Source organism: Odontesthes bonariensis, chromosome 18 (assembly GCF_027942865.1).
Source record: "Odontesthes bonariensis isolate fOdoBon6 chromosome 18, fOdoBon6.hap1, whole genome shotgun sequence".
NCBI classification, from domain to species: domain Eukaryota; kingdom Metazoa; phylum Chordata; class Actinopteri; order Atheriniformes; family Atherinopsidae; genus Odontesthes; species Odontesthes bonariensis.
In genome coordinates, this window is record NC_134523.1 from 12,960,850 (window position 1) to 12,977,408 (window position 16,559).

At 39.6% G+C, this 16,559-nt stretch overlaps 1 protein-coding gene across 3 annotated transcripts; it reads left to right on the top strand.

The window, feature by feature from the left end:
• The first annotated feature begins 397 nt into the window (after positions 1-397).
• On the top strand, positions 398-16,163 carry pip4p2 (phosphatidylinositol-4,5-bisphosphate 4-phosphatase 2). 3 transcript variants are annotated; one of them, XM_075449895.1, is made up of 8 exons: positions 398-689; positions 6,937-7,061; positions 9,043-9,149; positions 9,367-9,490; positions 10,007-10,081; positions 10,675-10,727; positions 13,963-14,053; positions 14,751-16,163. In XM_075449895.1, exons 1-8 carry the CDS (start codon positions 584-586, stop codon positions 14,892-14,894), a joined length of 825 nt encoding a protein of 274 aa, XP_075306010.1. In that variant the 5' UTR covers positions 398-583; the 3' UTR covers positions 14,895-16,163. The 3 variants fall into 3 exon arrangements, with proteins under 3 accessions (XP_075306010.1, XP_075306009.1, XP_075306011.1); XM_075449894.1 differs by having other exon boundaries at positions 401-689; positions 6,913-7,061; XM_075449896.1 differs by lacking the exon at positions 10,007-10,081 and having other exon boundaries at positions 405-689; positions 6,913-7,061.
• The last annotated feature ends 396 nt before the right edge of the window (positions 16,164-16,559 follow it).

Below are 16,559 nucleotides of genomic sequence, written 5' to 3' on the forward strand. Positions count from 1 at the left end.
TTTGAAATGGATCAAAGGCTGTAAACGTAAAGGAACGTACGTAGAATTACTTATAGATACTAATAAGTAACAGTCAATACCAAAAACTATCTAAAAACACACAGAATTTGTTTTTAGACGAAGTTAAAAAGCAAATATTCATTGACTGTACAGGTCTGGACCTAAAGTAATCCTACAGTGACATCTTGCGGCACGACTAAAAATTGCAATAATTTGTTATTCAGTCCTCATCAGTAGGCTAAATACTGAAATTTGATCTTGCCTGGAATCAAATCAGGATTTCAAATCATGTATTGATTTAATGACTTTTTCTTGACATGTTTTCACACCAATTTCCACCACTTTGTGTTTTTGGGCCCTGAGATGAGCACTGCCCGTGCCTGGGGCTGTTGCATGTTTGAGAGGGGGGGAGGAATGAGCTCCGCGGAGCTCCTCCTCCTCCAGCCTGCCGTCGTCACACCGCTGCTGGACCGGAGCAACTCAGCAACTCAGCACCAACAGCCACAGCAGCTGGCTGCCCCTCCGTGCTGTGGGAAGACGCGGTGCAGCCCGGAGCCCCCCGTCAGTTGTCACGGTGAACGACATGGCCTCCGACGGCATGGACGAGCGATCTCCGCTGCTGTCGGGCCCCAACTCCGAGAATGTGACCCCCACTGCTCCCCCGTACCTGCAGGATCCAAGTCCCCGAGGTAAACATACGGCGTATTTGGAGCCCCGCTGCCTGCATGCTGAATCATTTTCAGGGCGTATCGAGTTTGTGCAAGTGCGCACATAAAACCGCAGCAAGGCAAGGCAAGGCAAGGGCATCGGTGGGAAATCCAACGGCAGCTGACAAAAAGGTGGAGCTTACTCTGTGAGAACTGGAGCAGTGGGTTAGAGAAGAGGGGCCTACAATAACACCAATCGTTTTTTGGTACAGAAATGTTTACATCACGACTCACTGCGGCCTGAGGTGTGTTTGGCTGCTTATAAAAAATGATGTGACGAAACCCTGTAAACCATCATTAGATGAGGATGATAGTATTGTTTGTTGATGTGGGAGAGTTGGGGCATTGCAGATGTAGGCAGGCCAGCAGTCTTTTGTCCCAGCTGTAAATCAACAAAATGTCCAGATGTGCCCTCAGTAGATTATCAAGACCTGATTCAAATCCTTAGTAATGGCAGCTATCCGCTTGCTTGTTTGCATGGGAGTGGGACTGTAAACATATTTGGTTGCAGTCATGGGAAGTTTGATTATTCTTGCACGATTTGTATTTTTGATGCAGTTGATAAACTTACACAAATAGTTTGGCCATATTTACACAATTACAGCTCTTAAATCCTCTGTCCATTCAATCTACGTATGACCTTTGCACTGAATTTAGTCCAATCATATTCAGAATTGATGTTGCATAGGATACAAATCCACTTAAAGGCTGGACAAATACATGATCCCACATGCTCGCATTCTTTTCTGCTTCATTAGCGTTCGATTCTGCCTTAGGCTCTACTTTAGCTTTAGAAAAGTTTCCTCTAAGTGTTTCTGCTAAATCCTCCAGATCAGATTCACACATTTGGTTTCATTTGAGACGGGTAGAAGTGCATTTGGCCTCTGACAATGTGGTTTCCTCAGTGATGGGTTCATATATCTATTTGCTTTGCAACAACACTGATCGTTGTACAGAAAATGAAGAGATTCATTGACTGGGTAATACTCTTTCAGGGGCATTTCAGGCTAATATCAGGCAATGCAGAAAAAAAGTAGTCTAATCTTGGAAAATTCATACTTCGCCATCGGATTAATCATAAAGACTTTAACACTAAGAATCTATGAAGTGACAGCCTGTTTGTACAGGAGTTACGGGGTAAAGCCTAAATGAACGTCTGTATGTTCCACTGAATATTTTTTCCCTCCTCCCTCGCTGCAGCCTGGATTATTGGCTAATTCCAGTTTATGTCTGTTGGTCCATAACCAGCCAATTTGTAAGATGGATTAATTTGAGCCAAAGTCGTCTAAACCGTGATGTTTTCTTATTGCAAAATGTCTGCGATGACTAATCATCAGCTGCAGTTTGGGGATGAGTGAAAGAGAGATGTGTGTGCAGCCTTTTCTGATTAATATCCTTAATATCCTCGGAGCAGAGTTGTTCACAAACAATTAGAGAATCTGTATTTCACTGCAGTGATCACAGCAGTTTTTGGGAAGGGAGGAAAGCAGCGATGTTGGCTGGATCTGGATGAATTGTGTTGTGTTGATTTTTAATTTTAATTTCAACTTTCTGGAGTTGAATGACAGAGCAATTATCTGTGTATCCAAACACACAGTATGTCAAATATGGATATAAACACCGCAACTCATTTTGTTGCGGATTGCTGTTTTTAAACCTTGAATTTGCCATTTGGCTGTAGCTGTTTTTAGTTTCAGTTGGCAGAAGTGATGTTCAAAGGACTGAGCTGCCTGAGAATGCCAGGGCATTGTGCTTGTTCACGCGTTAGCCACCATGACATTCAAAAGCAGCCCTGCCCTTAATGGCGTATAAGTTAAAGTCTTAATACAATTTAAATAGGTGTGTTATTTCAAAACCAACCTCCTAGCTAACATGAATCAGCAGAATGACTAAAGAGACCGAACCTGCTTTTTGTGTCATATAAACTTCATATATGTCGTATAAACATGTTTATTTCAGGGTTGAGAAATATTCAGAAGGCTCCAACCTCATCCAAACATTGTTATTCCTCTGTGACGTGGAACTCTGAAATCCATTAAAAAAGATCAGTGAGTAACACTGCTGCACCGGGGAACATGTTTTTTCCCCATTGTGATTAATGTGGGTAATGGATTTTATCTGAATATTGTCCTGCTGTTGTACATGCTCACTGCACTTGAAAACAACTTGAAATGATTACAAATGGGGAAAGCAGAAGGAAACAGCCCTTCTCCTTGTTATAATTGGTGGTTTAGGGTTAGATTAGGGTGGGTGGGTTGGATGAGACAGCAAAGAAGATCAAGTTTCCAATCAAATCCCCCCCTTTTTTTTTGCTTATAGAGATTTCTAACTGAGTGAAATGACTCAGAAGTACTAGTAATTGTTAGCCATGTTAAGAGCTTTTCAAGTTCTCTAAATGGAAAGGAAAGGAGCTTCGGTGCAGCTTTTACTGTCCCTTTTAGCATAGAAAACACAGGACCATCCGACGTAAAAAGGAGAGGACATAATTCCATCTCATAATTCCTTATAACCACAACTTTCCATCTTGATTAGTTTCATACAGTCATACTAATTGGAATTCATGTAAATGAAGATGAGTACAGAAAGGGTGAGGGTGATGTCTCCTGACATCTTTCCTTAACCTCATGATGAGGAAAAGTTGGCAATTTTCCTGGAAGTTTCTTTTTCTTTTAAGCTGCCCTAGATAAATACAAACATGTCAAATGCTATATAAACATTAAACTGAACTAGCAGCAGTTGATGAGTTACTTTTTGCACGAGGTTAAACTAATAGCAACATGCAAGATAGCTGCTTAAAACCCATTTTCTTGGTAAGTTTACCAGCACAAACAACACGCTTAGATATCACAGGAAAATTAAGTTAGCATTGTAAATTTTGCAGACGCTGACATGTGTTTATTGTGAGACTTGTTGATAAAACTAACCTCCTTTCTTTAGTCATTCTTAAGGCAGTTGTGGACAATTCTGAAAAAGCTATTTTGCAGGAAGTTCTGCCACTGAACCAGGCCTTCCTTCATCTGTAGCAATAGGCGCGCAGGTGTCCATCTATTGAATTTCCTGCACAAATGTGTGGCTGGCTAAAATCTCCTATCAGGGACTACATTTTCTAAATCTTTAAAACGGAGCCAAGCGTAGGTGTAGGATTATAGTTTCCCCTCAGATCACTTGAATGCTACTTTAAACAACTTTAACTGTGTGGCAGTTGTTTGATAGCAAGAATTTTCAGATCAAAGACATAAACATTAGTCGTCCTCTTTTATTTGTGCACATGTAAATCATAAAATGTCTTTCCTCACAAATCTATGACCACATCATTTGTACATGTTTAATATTTGATTTGAATGAACGTTTAAAGGGTGCAACTTCGTCATCATGAACTGAAATGGGTTTGGTTCTTTGGTTCTGTTGTTGGTTCATAGTTTTTAAGTCATGTCATGTAGATCCTTCTGAGCTCAGTGTCCTGTCAAACTAATCAGAGGAGAAGAGGGGCCGATTTGTTAAAATGTAACCATATTTTTTACATGTGGAAGTCGCACAAATGATAACTTTCCCAGTAAAGGAAAGAAAACCTAATCTGGAAACACTGGTAGGTCAGATGCTTCATCGCAGAAAGTCCCGGTGCCCCCAGGCTCACTTAAATGAACCTCTTTGCGAAATGAGACACGCCCCAATCAGAACCAACTTTACAGTGCTTCAGATATTCTTATTTTAAGACCTTATTTTACACCGTTACACTAGATCTTTACACACGTATGATTCCGCAGCTGAAAATAGTCCCCAATAAATACAGTATTTATGCCTGTCTAAGTAATGTTTCCAAAAAAAGAAAATAACTTCTAATGCCTTGATGCTAAGGCAGGGCAGTGTGACGGTTCTCTTGTTACCTTTGGCTCTGAGGACAGTGATTGAAAACGTATAGCAGCTGTATTCAGTTTCAGGCGTGCATTAGGCCAACTCGGTGCACAAAGCTGAGAGAGGGGCAGAGTAGAAACAAGCCTCTTCAGAGAAGGGTAAGGAACAGAAATGCTTGATTTGAGCATGTTAAAGAATTTATGGTTAAAGATAAGTATACATTTCTATAGAACTACACAGTGATAGAGTTTTGATTAACAAGGCATAGTAGATTGTTCAGCGTGTATGCATAAGAAGCGACAACCACCGCGGCAACACCCCAGGAGCGTTCAGTTTTTGGCAAGCTCGGCTTGTTTTTCCTGCGTGGGCTGTCCCTATGTAGACAGGGTGTCCCATCTGCTCCTGTGGTGACAACTGATTGAGAGTCTCTAAATCTCAGATCCAAGGTGATTTACCTGTTGACCATCTCTTTACCTCAATTAGAGCAACATAAGGAGGAAATGAGTCAATTCTCAGATTAGATGGCCTCTTTGTTTTGTTGGCTCAGTTTCTATTATACAAGACCAATTAACTGTGTGACACTGATGGGCAGAAGCTTGTAACTTTATCGATTATCGAGTCACCTTTTTTGTTGTTGGTTTAATTAAAATAACAAAATAATTTATTTAATTTATTGTTGACGGTTTAATTAAAATGCCGCAGATATAAGCAGACTCCCATTACACCATAAAGAATGTAAAGTAGGCTTAAAGGTGGGGTTTGAGATCTTGGAAAAATGGTTCCTGCAAGCTATATTTTTGAAAATACACAACCTTGCCTCTCCCTTCAGCCCACCTCTCGAAACCACGCCTTCAAAACACATGAACGAGTCACGAGTCTGTGAACGCGCAGGGGGCAGGGGGGCTGACGGTTGATTGGTGTGTCAGAATCCAATAGAAGTAACTCTCCTCATTACTTCTATTGGTCAGACATTTCCTCTTGCTACACCCTCTACAATGGACTAATATATATATATTTTTTCCAAACATTCTATTTTAGTGGGTGCAATGGGGTCGTGAGGAGGTTTTCAGACAATATGATAAAAAATGCTCCAGAAAACATCTCATACCCCACCTTTAACTGCTGCTGTTGTACTGTTTGGTCTTAGCATATTAAAACCCTTAAAATTGGAATTGGAGAGGGTTAATCTAATAAATCTGTAAATGGTTTTATTTGCTTATGGATCTAAATCAAGACAAAATTGAAGCTGGATCGGCTGCCAAATATGTCCTCTTTTTTCAGTCAGAAGACCGGCTACATGCGAACTGTGTTGAGAACCTTTATGGCAATGTGTTTTTCTCTTAAACATGCAGAGTAGTTGCTGACCTTTGACAAAGTGAGCAGAGCTGAACGATAAGAGGAGAACTTAAAAAAGTTTTAAAAGAGCCACTGAAAAGATTTTACGCAGTTTAAAAGGTTGACATGAAAAGATTTAAACTATTTCTACTGTATATCTGTATTATTAGCCAGGTTTCCGAGAGAATCTATATAACCTCTGACTCGATTTACATTAAAATCATATGACTTGCCAGCCGTTTCTGGTATCCTGAGCACAAAATAAACTAATACAACTTTAAGTCTTCACAGATTTTATTTTATGTAATATCTCGGATATTCCTAAAGATTAAACTAATAACTGAAAAATAGCTCTCCATTTTCGTCTTGTGGATGTTCACTGCAGTTGTTGTTGCAGGAGGTTTGTTTTTCTGGTAAGACAACTACTTCTTATGCTGAATTACAGCCGATAGTGATGTGGCCCACTACACAGGCTAGATTATTCATTTGAGACCAGTCCGTGGAGACATGTCTAACTCACACGGGATTTTTGTGGCTTTTCAAAAGTTGAAATCAGATTTGCTCTGCTAGTGAATGGAAATCTGGCTACTGATTATTTTGACGTCTTGCAGGTGTTTGTTTTGAATATATACATTCATCTGACAGTCGTTTGTAGATTAATCGGAATTCAGGTTTTACTGTTTTACAAATCCTTAAAGTGGTATGTTATAAAGTCTTGTTCAGATCAACTCACGGTACAAAACCGGAAGTTGTTCAGATTACATGTGCAGATCATGTGCAGTGTCATGTTTCAGTTTGAAATAATATCATTTGAATTGTTTTGGAATGTTTTGCCATGTGATCTTTTAAGCTGAATTCAGTTTTTGTGTAAGGCCTAGCTTCTGATGCGTGAGCTCTTCGAAAAAGTCTTTCGCTGGATGCATGGGGTCAGACTGTTGCTTATGAATCTGCTTTTTACAAGGTGCATGCTATTAATGGCTGGCTGTGTGTTGTGTGCTTTGCCTTCCTTTTCTTAAAGCCGAACTACCTCCTCCTTACACAGCCATCGCCAGCCCTGATGCCGGCGGTGTGCCTGTCATCAACTGCCGTGTCTGCCAGTCGGTCATCAACCTGGATGGCAAGCTGCATCAGCACGTAGTAAAGTGCACAGTCTGCAATGAAGCTACAGTAAGTGGAAGCTACTGTCGTTTAGATTTTAGCTGCTTTTGCCATCACAGAAAGACTTCTTTCTTTCTTTTTTCTCCTGCTTTTTCTAGTGTGACATCTGTTGCCTTTATAAGCTTCTCTGTGTCATTGTCCTGCAGCATTTTGGATAAAAGGATTTGTCATTTGTCAGTAATCAAAAGAGAAACTAATTGCTCTCATTGTTTTTTTTTTTTTTCTTATTTTCCATCTTGATAATGTCTGCCTGTTGTGTCTGAGCGGCTGTTAATGTGGACCAACATCCACTTCCATCAGTTGGTGATTACTGACTCATACAAATTGTGCGTGTTGTTGTCAAAGGGCAGCCAACACAGGAAGGAAAGCAGGAAGATTGAATGACTGCCACAGCAGACACTCGGGTGGAGAATGCCATTTACACAGCTGTTAGTTGTGGCACTTACAGCATCTACACGGCCATCTGATATTATATTACTCCACACTGAAACGGTGCACAGTGCATGCGTATGTGTCGCTTTGTAATTCCATGCTACAGATTTGAAGGCACACCATTTGAAATCTTTAGCAAAATGTGTTCAACTTTGATTAATTTCTCATTATGTTCAGTAAAATGTATTTTAGGCTAACCCAATATACAGTATGAGATGTTGGACAACCTACCGTACTTTCACAGGACTGATACATACAGTATTACAGGAGACATCGTATGGACATTTGAAACTGACTGGTGAAATGATACATTTTTTATAGATTTTTTTTACAGCACTTTATTCATACTGATCAATTATTTAGGCTGTGTTAACTCTACAGCGTTTGAGAGTTTTGGCTTTGTTTTTCTGTTCAGACGTTTAGAGATTAAAAATCAAGGATGAATAGCCGAAAAAGGTAGACTTGATTTAGTTTGTTTAGTGCATTAACTTTGCAGTTAGATGTCACTAAATTAAGATAGTCTCTTGAAAGTATATTTACACGCCCCCTGCTTTTAGCTTAATTCCATCAACTGCAAAAATTTAAAAAATGCTAAAAAGTGGGCAAGGAACTGCGGGGGCTGAGGAGAGGGGCAGGGTATGGCATTGATTTGCGAAGGGCAGAGATTGAGAGTGTTTAATTACAAGATACTTTAGGCTTTCAAACGGGTGTATTTGACATCTGATGCATCCGAGACTGAAAACGTCCGATCCCTGTAACAAGGCTCTGATCTGAGCAGGTCAAAGCCTTGTTACAGGAATGGAGAGTTTGGATTTCATGCATCAAGACACTGAGATTTTCATGTTTGAGCAGTTCGCCCCAGACACAGGAATGCTTAATGCGAGTGTTCTCACAGCCAGTGCACCATGATTGCAAGACAGGACAGGAGCCGTTTCTCGTCCACATACCGTGGGTGGTGTTGATGTTCCTTTCTTTATTCTTCCTTTTTTTCCATTTTATATAAATTTTTGTAATTGAAACGTATCAAACAGTCAACTCTATGTCAGAGTTCAGCTTGAAAGATGATTTGAAACAGTAGGTGGTGTTTCAGGCCATTTCCAAACCATAAAATGATGACTTTTGTAAAATTGTTAAAAAATATTAACACAATTTATTTGCTGTTTGGTACTTCTTTAAGAAGCTTAGATAGGCACTTGTAAATGTCATCAGATTGCAAGGCCAATCGGAAAGTTTACTGAGGCTGAACAAGATGAGTGTTGCTTATTTTACTGTCAGTGAGCAACAGCCCATAATGAAAGTTAATGAGGAAGTAAAGCTCATTCAAAGGTTTAGAAGTTGTAAAATGTACCTTAAAAGGGAGAAGTGGGAATTAATTTGTTACTCAGACATAAACAGAGTAAATGTCCATGGTAACATAAGTGTTACTGTTTTCATGTAACCGAGTTGGGGATAAATTTTGCCATCATTTAATTAAAGTTATTATTGACCCACTATCTAACTTTTCGTGAAACAGGCCTCTGGTTTACGGTGAACTGTAATTTATCTGTTTATTATCCAGCCCATCAAGAATCCCCCTACAGGGAAGAAGTATGTGAGGTGTCCCTGTAACTGCCTGCTTATCTGTAAAGACACATCCAGGAGGATAGGATGTCCTCGACCAAACTGGTAGGTAATGAGAAGACGTGTTCAAATTGTTTTACTGAAAAATTGTCTGCTTGTATCACAAATCGTTTACAAGTTGAGACATTGAGAATTTGTTAGAACTGCCGAAAGCCAATTTTTTATTTTTTTTACTTAAACTTGCAGAATTTGCTTTGGCTGTGCTGGAATCATAAGCTTCCCCCCGCCCCGCCCCGCCTTTTTCTCTTTGTTCTTTCAATAGCAGACGGATAATCAACCTGAGCCCTGTGATGGTTATCCCAGAGGAGCAACCCGCCCAGCCAGCGCTGCCCATCCAACCTGAGGGGATGAGAGTGGTCTGTGGACACTGTGGCAACACCTTTCTAGTACGTTAACCGATGAAGACAAGCAACCTCAGCCAATCACACTCAGACTTGTCAATGCAGAATCGTGTTGCCGTGCTGTTGTTAGTATGTACATAGGATTATGAGAGCCTTATTGAACTATATTTTCTTAATGGCCGTTTAGATAGAAAACCACTGAGTTGCTGTAGTATTGCAGCAGAGTGTTAGATATTTAAATATGGTTTAAGAGTTTTAGAACTTTTTATCATCTGAAATAGAAACCTCCACAATATGACTTCTTCAAGTGGCTGACATGCATATTCTGCATATTTTCTTTCTTCTTTGCCTCTCCAGCTAGGAGCTACACCAGCTTCTTGCCACTCTGTTCAAGGATACTTTCAATATGCCAAACATGCTCATTTTGAGTTGAATACCTCCGTCTTTCTCGTTTAAAAAGTATTATGCAGAACCTGAGTTAGTATGACGCAGACTCACCTTTCAGAATCAGTGCTGTTGTCCTCCTAAACGTCTGCACATTGTTGCTTGCGGTATCTGTAGGGCAGTGAGGACGCCAGGTCATCCCAGCCAATGTCTGGTCTCCCCAGCGATGGCTCTCCCCCAGCGCAGCAACAGGTTGAAAACGCTGGTCGTACTGGTGGACATATTAACAACAGCCTAACCTGCTCGAAATACATCTGTGGCCCTTTTCACACTGGTGATAAATGACTGTGTACAAATGGCTCTGAGCAGAGCTTCAATTTAAGAAGAAAGTTTAATGTGTAATGTATAAAAGTCTACGAGTCTATGCTTTATTGTCCTTTAACACTGCTGCTTGCTCACATTTAAAAAAGTGTTTTAAATGTGATTTCCTTCACTAAAGCCATGTGTCACCAGTCATATATTTAACTTGTGTCAACAGGGCCTTGTTAAATTTGCTAATCTGTGGTGGGTTCAGTAGTTTTTTGGCTGCTTTTTAAACACCCGATGAAAACAACTAACACACAGTACTCTAAGAATAATTCAAGGTGCTTATTTAGCCATGATAAATGGGTTCAATAGCTGCAAATCATCCAAACAGCTCACATGAAATCATCCCCAGTAAGCTTGCTGTTGATTGCTCTCAAAACGCAGCAAGATTGTAGTTTGTCGTTATATTTCTGTGTTGGCCTGAGATCGTTTCTTAAAGATGTACATGAACATTGCTGTTGTTTTCTGTTTCCTCACAGTGGATGGAGCTTCGATTTAACACGTTAGCCAAGTGTCCCCACTGCAAAAAAATGTGAGTCCATCTAATGTTTATTTTACGCACACACTTGAACACATTTCAACTTGATGTTGAGTTATAGTTCACATATGACGATACCTAAAGTTTTACGTTCAGTTCACCCTCTAATGTCCCAGCTTTTCGTCCTTTAATGGAGGGATTAATCCTTACTTGAGAGACACTCTTTGAACCGACATAAACTGTGCAAGAATCGGTGTCGATATCAAGTTGTTGAGGTTGCATTAGTCTTTTTTTTTTCAGTCGGTAAATGATACTGCAAATATGTAATGTAACACTGTCAAAGTAAATTCAGGCTAAGTATTCAAACAAGCAAGTTTCATGAACCTGCAACTGTATATTCAACTTCCAATAAATTAATGGAGCCGGAAACAGCAGAAAATATAAGCCTAACCCTTTAAAGATAGTATAACTTGTATAAAGCCCAATTCGCACGGGATAAGTATTACCTATGGACCCCCCGTAATTCGGAATAATTGCGGAGAATGTCTGAGTTCTTAGTCCTGTGCGAATGCGCCATGTCCGTGATTTGTGGGGTAATAATTCCGCCGCGAATTACCTACTGTATTTCGGCGAAACACAGACGTCCTGTGGTAATTTAAGTCCCGTCTGAACGCACACCTGTGTGTTCAACCTATGTGTACAACCAGGTACAACGGGGCAAAACAGGAAGTTACGACAATTACGGAATATCCGCTCATGATGTCTGTGATTTCAGTAAATTACAGACTTTTGCTTGTCCCGTCCGAATGCGCCACAAAAAATTACAGAGGTGCGGGGGTAGTTGCGAATTACCAGTGATCCATAGGTAATACTTATCCCGTGCGAATTGGGCTTAAGAGATATATGGTAAATGGCCACAGTCAGTTGTTGTAAGTAAACTAAAAAGAAGTCCAAGTTTGGCCCATGTTTAAGGTCATCAAATGATAAAACCTGACAATTTTTTAAACCATTTTAGTTCATTTAAACATCTGTTTTAGATTTTTATGGAAAACGGCCCTATAAAATGTTTATTTCTCAACCTCTGACAAAGACTATAAGGTAAGGTAAGGTAATTTTTTATTTGGTCATTATAACATATAACAAAATATAAACATCAATCTATGTTTTCTATAGAGACTGAAAACTAGAAACATCAAATGAAAACAGTTTACAAGGTTAAAACTTCTTCTGGAGATGATTGACTTTGCCTTCATGTTTATGAGTATTTAAAAAGAATGGCAGCACCCAAACAATCTGAATGGGAGCTACAGCCACGTGTATCATCAGCTCACTGTGAGCTTATCTTCTCAGAGCCAGAATTTACCATCAAGGCATGATGGACATTCGAGGAGGCAGAGCGGTTTTAACGCAGCTTTGTTGAAGAGAATCATCGACGTTCAAATTCTTCGTAGACATCGACTCTCAGCTGTTTAAGGATGTGGTTTGGTGTACGTCATCTTACCAAAGGTGGATGTAAACCCTTTGTTGTAAATCTGAGCTCCACATTTCTTTGGAGCTGTAACAAAAAGCTTATTTAATGGTTAAATGCTCTGTAGTCAGACACTGAGCTTTAGAGGTCTGGATTTGCACTTTGCAGGGGAGGGGAGGCTAATCTAGTCGTGTGACAAGAATTACAGGCTGGCCTTACATGTAAAGTTTATGGGGTTGGTTGGCCACAGGGTTGAGGAGCGGTCGAGGGCAGTTTGTGTTTGTCTGAAAGTGATGATGAGGACAGACAACCTGTATCAGTGTATCAGGCTGCAGTCAAAGCAAGCCGTTGCTATACCTGTGTGTCTTTCTTTATTTGTTTGCCATCTTTATCCACATTTTCATCTTTGTTTATATGACAGAGAATGGACTCGAATTATGGAGCAGCGTGTGCAACCATTCACACAAAGTCTTTGTCAAGGAGTGCCTTGCTTTTTTCATCAGGAAAATGCCAAACCACAGTCTTGGCTTGTATTAAACAACCAAACTGTTGAAACATTTGGAGCATTATGAAATGAAAAGCTCAACAAAAGCGACCCTAAACTGCTGGGAAGTTGAAAATCTTTTTTCAAGCAAGAATGGGGAAAATTTCTCTTTTTGAAGTGACCACAAATGGTTCCTGAAAACTTTTAAAATGAACCTTTGGTTCAGTTGAAATCTAAGTTTAGGAAGTTAATTGTTATGAGGGGCATTTTACTGGAAAACACCCCAATAATTCATTGCATGATGAGCAATTAAACTAACTTGTCAACATTCGGCTGTACAAATTTTCTCAAAATGTTCCACTTCGATGCCGACAACTTCCTCAGACCTCCGTCTCTTCTTTACACCCAAAATCAGAACAGGGAGATTAATAGGTGTCATGTGGTGACATTTCACTTTAATGTTTATAAAGAACTGAAACCTCTGGTGTTCTGTACCTTTAAAAACTAAAGTCCCTTCATTTCCCTATCAGATTGTTGAGGAGAAATTTTAGTTTTTCCATCGAATGTTTTTAAAATTTTTTACTTTCAATGCTGAGTGAAATCAAGAGCAGCCTGTACATTTCAGAATGTAAATCTGAAAAAAGGGGGCGCGCATTATGGTTGAATAAATGATATGGTTACAAGTACAGACGTGAAAGCAGGAGGAAAAGAATTAAAAAAGGAATAGAGGGGAAAAAAATCAGGTGATCAGCACCCCCCCCCCCAAGCCATCTGAATACCAGCGATCCCTGAAGAATGCTTGAGTCCAGTCACATGAGAGGCATGTGAGGGCTAAGTGGGGGAGGAAGGTGAAGTTATAATGAAGCAAAAGAAAAAAAAGAAGAAATACATGTTAGTCTGCTGCTTGAGGACATTTGACTTGTCTGGATATATATGAAGTTGTTGGGAGCTGCCCATGTGACTGTTTTTAAGCACTCTCATGTGTGACTAGGAAAGGGGAAGCAAAATTATTATTTTTTTTTTTTTAACTCACCTCCTGGTCAGGGTGCTGTTGAGTGAAAACATCAGGATGATTGGAGGGATGAAGAAATGACCAGGCACGTTATTATGATGATAATTTCTTTCACAAGAAAGAATAAAAAAAATGAACACTTGAAAAATGAACTGTGATGATACACAAGTATTGTAGTTGTTCTGACCATATACACACATAAAACACACATGAAACCTCAAGCACAGTGCCCCCCCCCCCCCCCCCCCCCCCCCCCCATCTTTTGAGTTAAAACTGACACTTTATCTTTTGCTTCTCCTCTTAATCTCTTCTTACTTTTTTGCAGATCCTCTGTTGGCAGTGCTCTCCCCAGGAGGCGCTGTTGTGCTTATATAACCATAGGAATGATCTGCATTTTCATTGGAGTGGGTTTAACAGTAAGTATGGGTCGGTTCTGTCTGTGGTGTTAATTTTTTTCTTCAGATAGTGTCTAAATAAAATTTTCAACCATTATCAAAAATATCCTTCATGAAACGGGAACCTAAAAGCTGCAATATAGATGTTCAAAATGGCAAGTTTGGATGAACATTTCGATCAAGCAATAAGCCTTGGTTCTTTGTCTGAATGGTTGTAAAGATGATGATTATGATGGTTTAAATCGATAAAAACAGATACATTGTTTTTCACTTTCCCTACATGTGCAGACTTAATGCTATGGATGTAGGTTCTGCTTTTAGAAGAGTTTAGCAGTATGATTGAACAAAGTGGCATCAAAATTACATGAATATATATATGAAAACATCAGTAAAAGTGAGAAAATGTAAACCTTCATTTACGTATTTCTACTTTTTAAACAAAGTAAATACACATCAGCACTTCTGTAAAGGCAAAATCTTGTTGTTTTGAGATCTTCCTACGTCTGATGAATTTTGGCCCATAAAGCCTCGACTTGACTGCCCAAAAATAAAAAAAACTGCATTTTGAAAAATCGGTTACATATTGCTCAATGCTTCACAGCATTTCTGGCACATCACAATCTTAAGGTAGAATTGTTGCTTAATGTCTGTGAGGATTTTTTCTCTGTGTTAACTACGTTTTCATCCATGCTCTCCCCCGTGTCCTGTGTGATAACAGGTTGGTACTCGGGACTTTGCCAGTCGTTACAACGCCACCTATGTGTCCTGGGCTTTTGCCTACCTGCTGGGCCTCATCTGTCTGATACGAGCCTGCTACTGGGGAGCTATCAAAGTCAGCTACCCAGAGAACAGCTTTGCCTAGAGGGGTAATGTCTCTGCAAGGCCAATGCACGGCTGGAAGTACAAACTCCACTTTTAGTTTTTCATCTTGTTCCGATGTCAAACCGGTCACGTTGAGCGAAGTGCAAAAAAGTGTCTGGACAGGAGTGTTGTTTGTTTGAAGGGGAAGTCTCCTGTTGTTTCTGTCTGGAATGTTTTGATTCGCTGAGCAAACCCACTGCCTGTCATTCAAATCAGTGCTGGTCCACAGAGACTCAAATCCTTCCCCTGTTTTGTCAAAAATCCTCAAAATTCAGAATCAAGAACCAAGAAAAGTGATTTCTCTTAATGAATGACAAAATTAGTTGGCGCACACTTTAATCTGAAAAAGTTAGTTTTGCGAACTGGTTGGATTTAATATTTTCGGACCATCTGTTCTGTTTTTCAGCAGTCTGAATGATATGACGGCACCCACTTGATTACTCTTGTTACTGACGAGTCCTAAGAACCCTTTTCCCACTGCACTATGATTTTATGCAATTTTAAGAGTTGTTTTGCTGCTAGTTAAACTCCAGCTACAGAAAGCTGCGTATTCATACGGTATTGTAGCCATTTTCCTTGCCTGTGTACTCTGACATAGTATTGTTTTTATGATTTCAAAACTCAATATGATCAATTTTTAAAACAAGTTGTCCTTACATGCCCAAGCGTGCCAACTTTGCTGCCCAGTGTTAAGTCAAGAAGATCATTTTTTTCTTACAGTGTTCACTTTACTTGGTGTGCCTGCAGCTTTTAAGTCACTAGAGCAATAACCCTTTTGGGTCATTTTCCTGACCTGTGATAGTCACACCGATTCTCAAAACAATCCCAAAAACATGGTGACTCACCATTGCATGTGGACTTGTTCATCTAACTGAGGTGGTATTTTATTTGGTTTCAGAGGTAGATGAAGGCTGTGATGTTTCTGTCTTTGCTCCTTCTGCCTGTGAGTTAGAATGTAAACTCCCCTCCCTTTGCTTATATCGCTGCTCCCCAGCCTCCAGTGAACTCTGCTTGCTGGCATCACTATATGCTAACTATCCTCTCTCTTTATCTTGAACAGTGGGCACAGCTTGAATTCTAACTTTGTTTGAATGTGATGATGATGATGATGATGATGATGAAGCAGAAAATAGTATTAAAAGAAGAAAACAAACTTTGTACAAAGCTCAAATTCTCAGTTCTTGTAAAAGTGAGTAGTGTGAGGTGGAAGGAAAACATGGTATGTGGGTCTTTTTAAAAGTGATAATTTATCAATAAAATGTAAAAACTGTCTATTGGTCTATTTTTGTTGAATGAGATCCGATTAAAAGGTTCAATCGCAGGATAGAATTTATGGTGAAAATCGAAGATGGCCGATAAACAACGGTACACAACTCGTCTTTTACATTCAAGTGTTTGATTTGGTATTGTTGGTTTGGCATCTCATCTTGAGATTGTCTATACACATGACACCTATGATACAGCCAGCAACATCAAACAAACAGCCAGGTCCATTGTATTTGAATCTCCAAGCTTGTCACGCAAACACACTACAAAAAGCTTCCCACACAACATATATTTACAAAAAAGACAAAAACAAAAAAAAAAGTGAAATCAATATGTGAAGGTTAAACTTTTATTTACCTGATAAAATTTACCTGGATTAAAACCTATTTAATCCAAATTG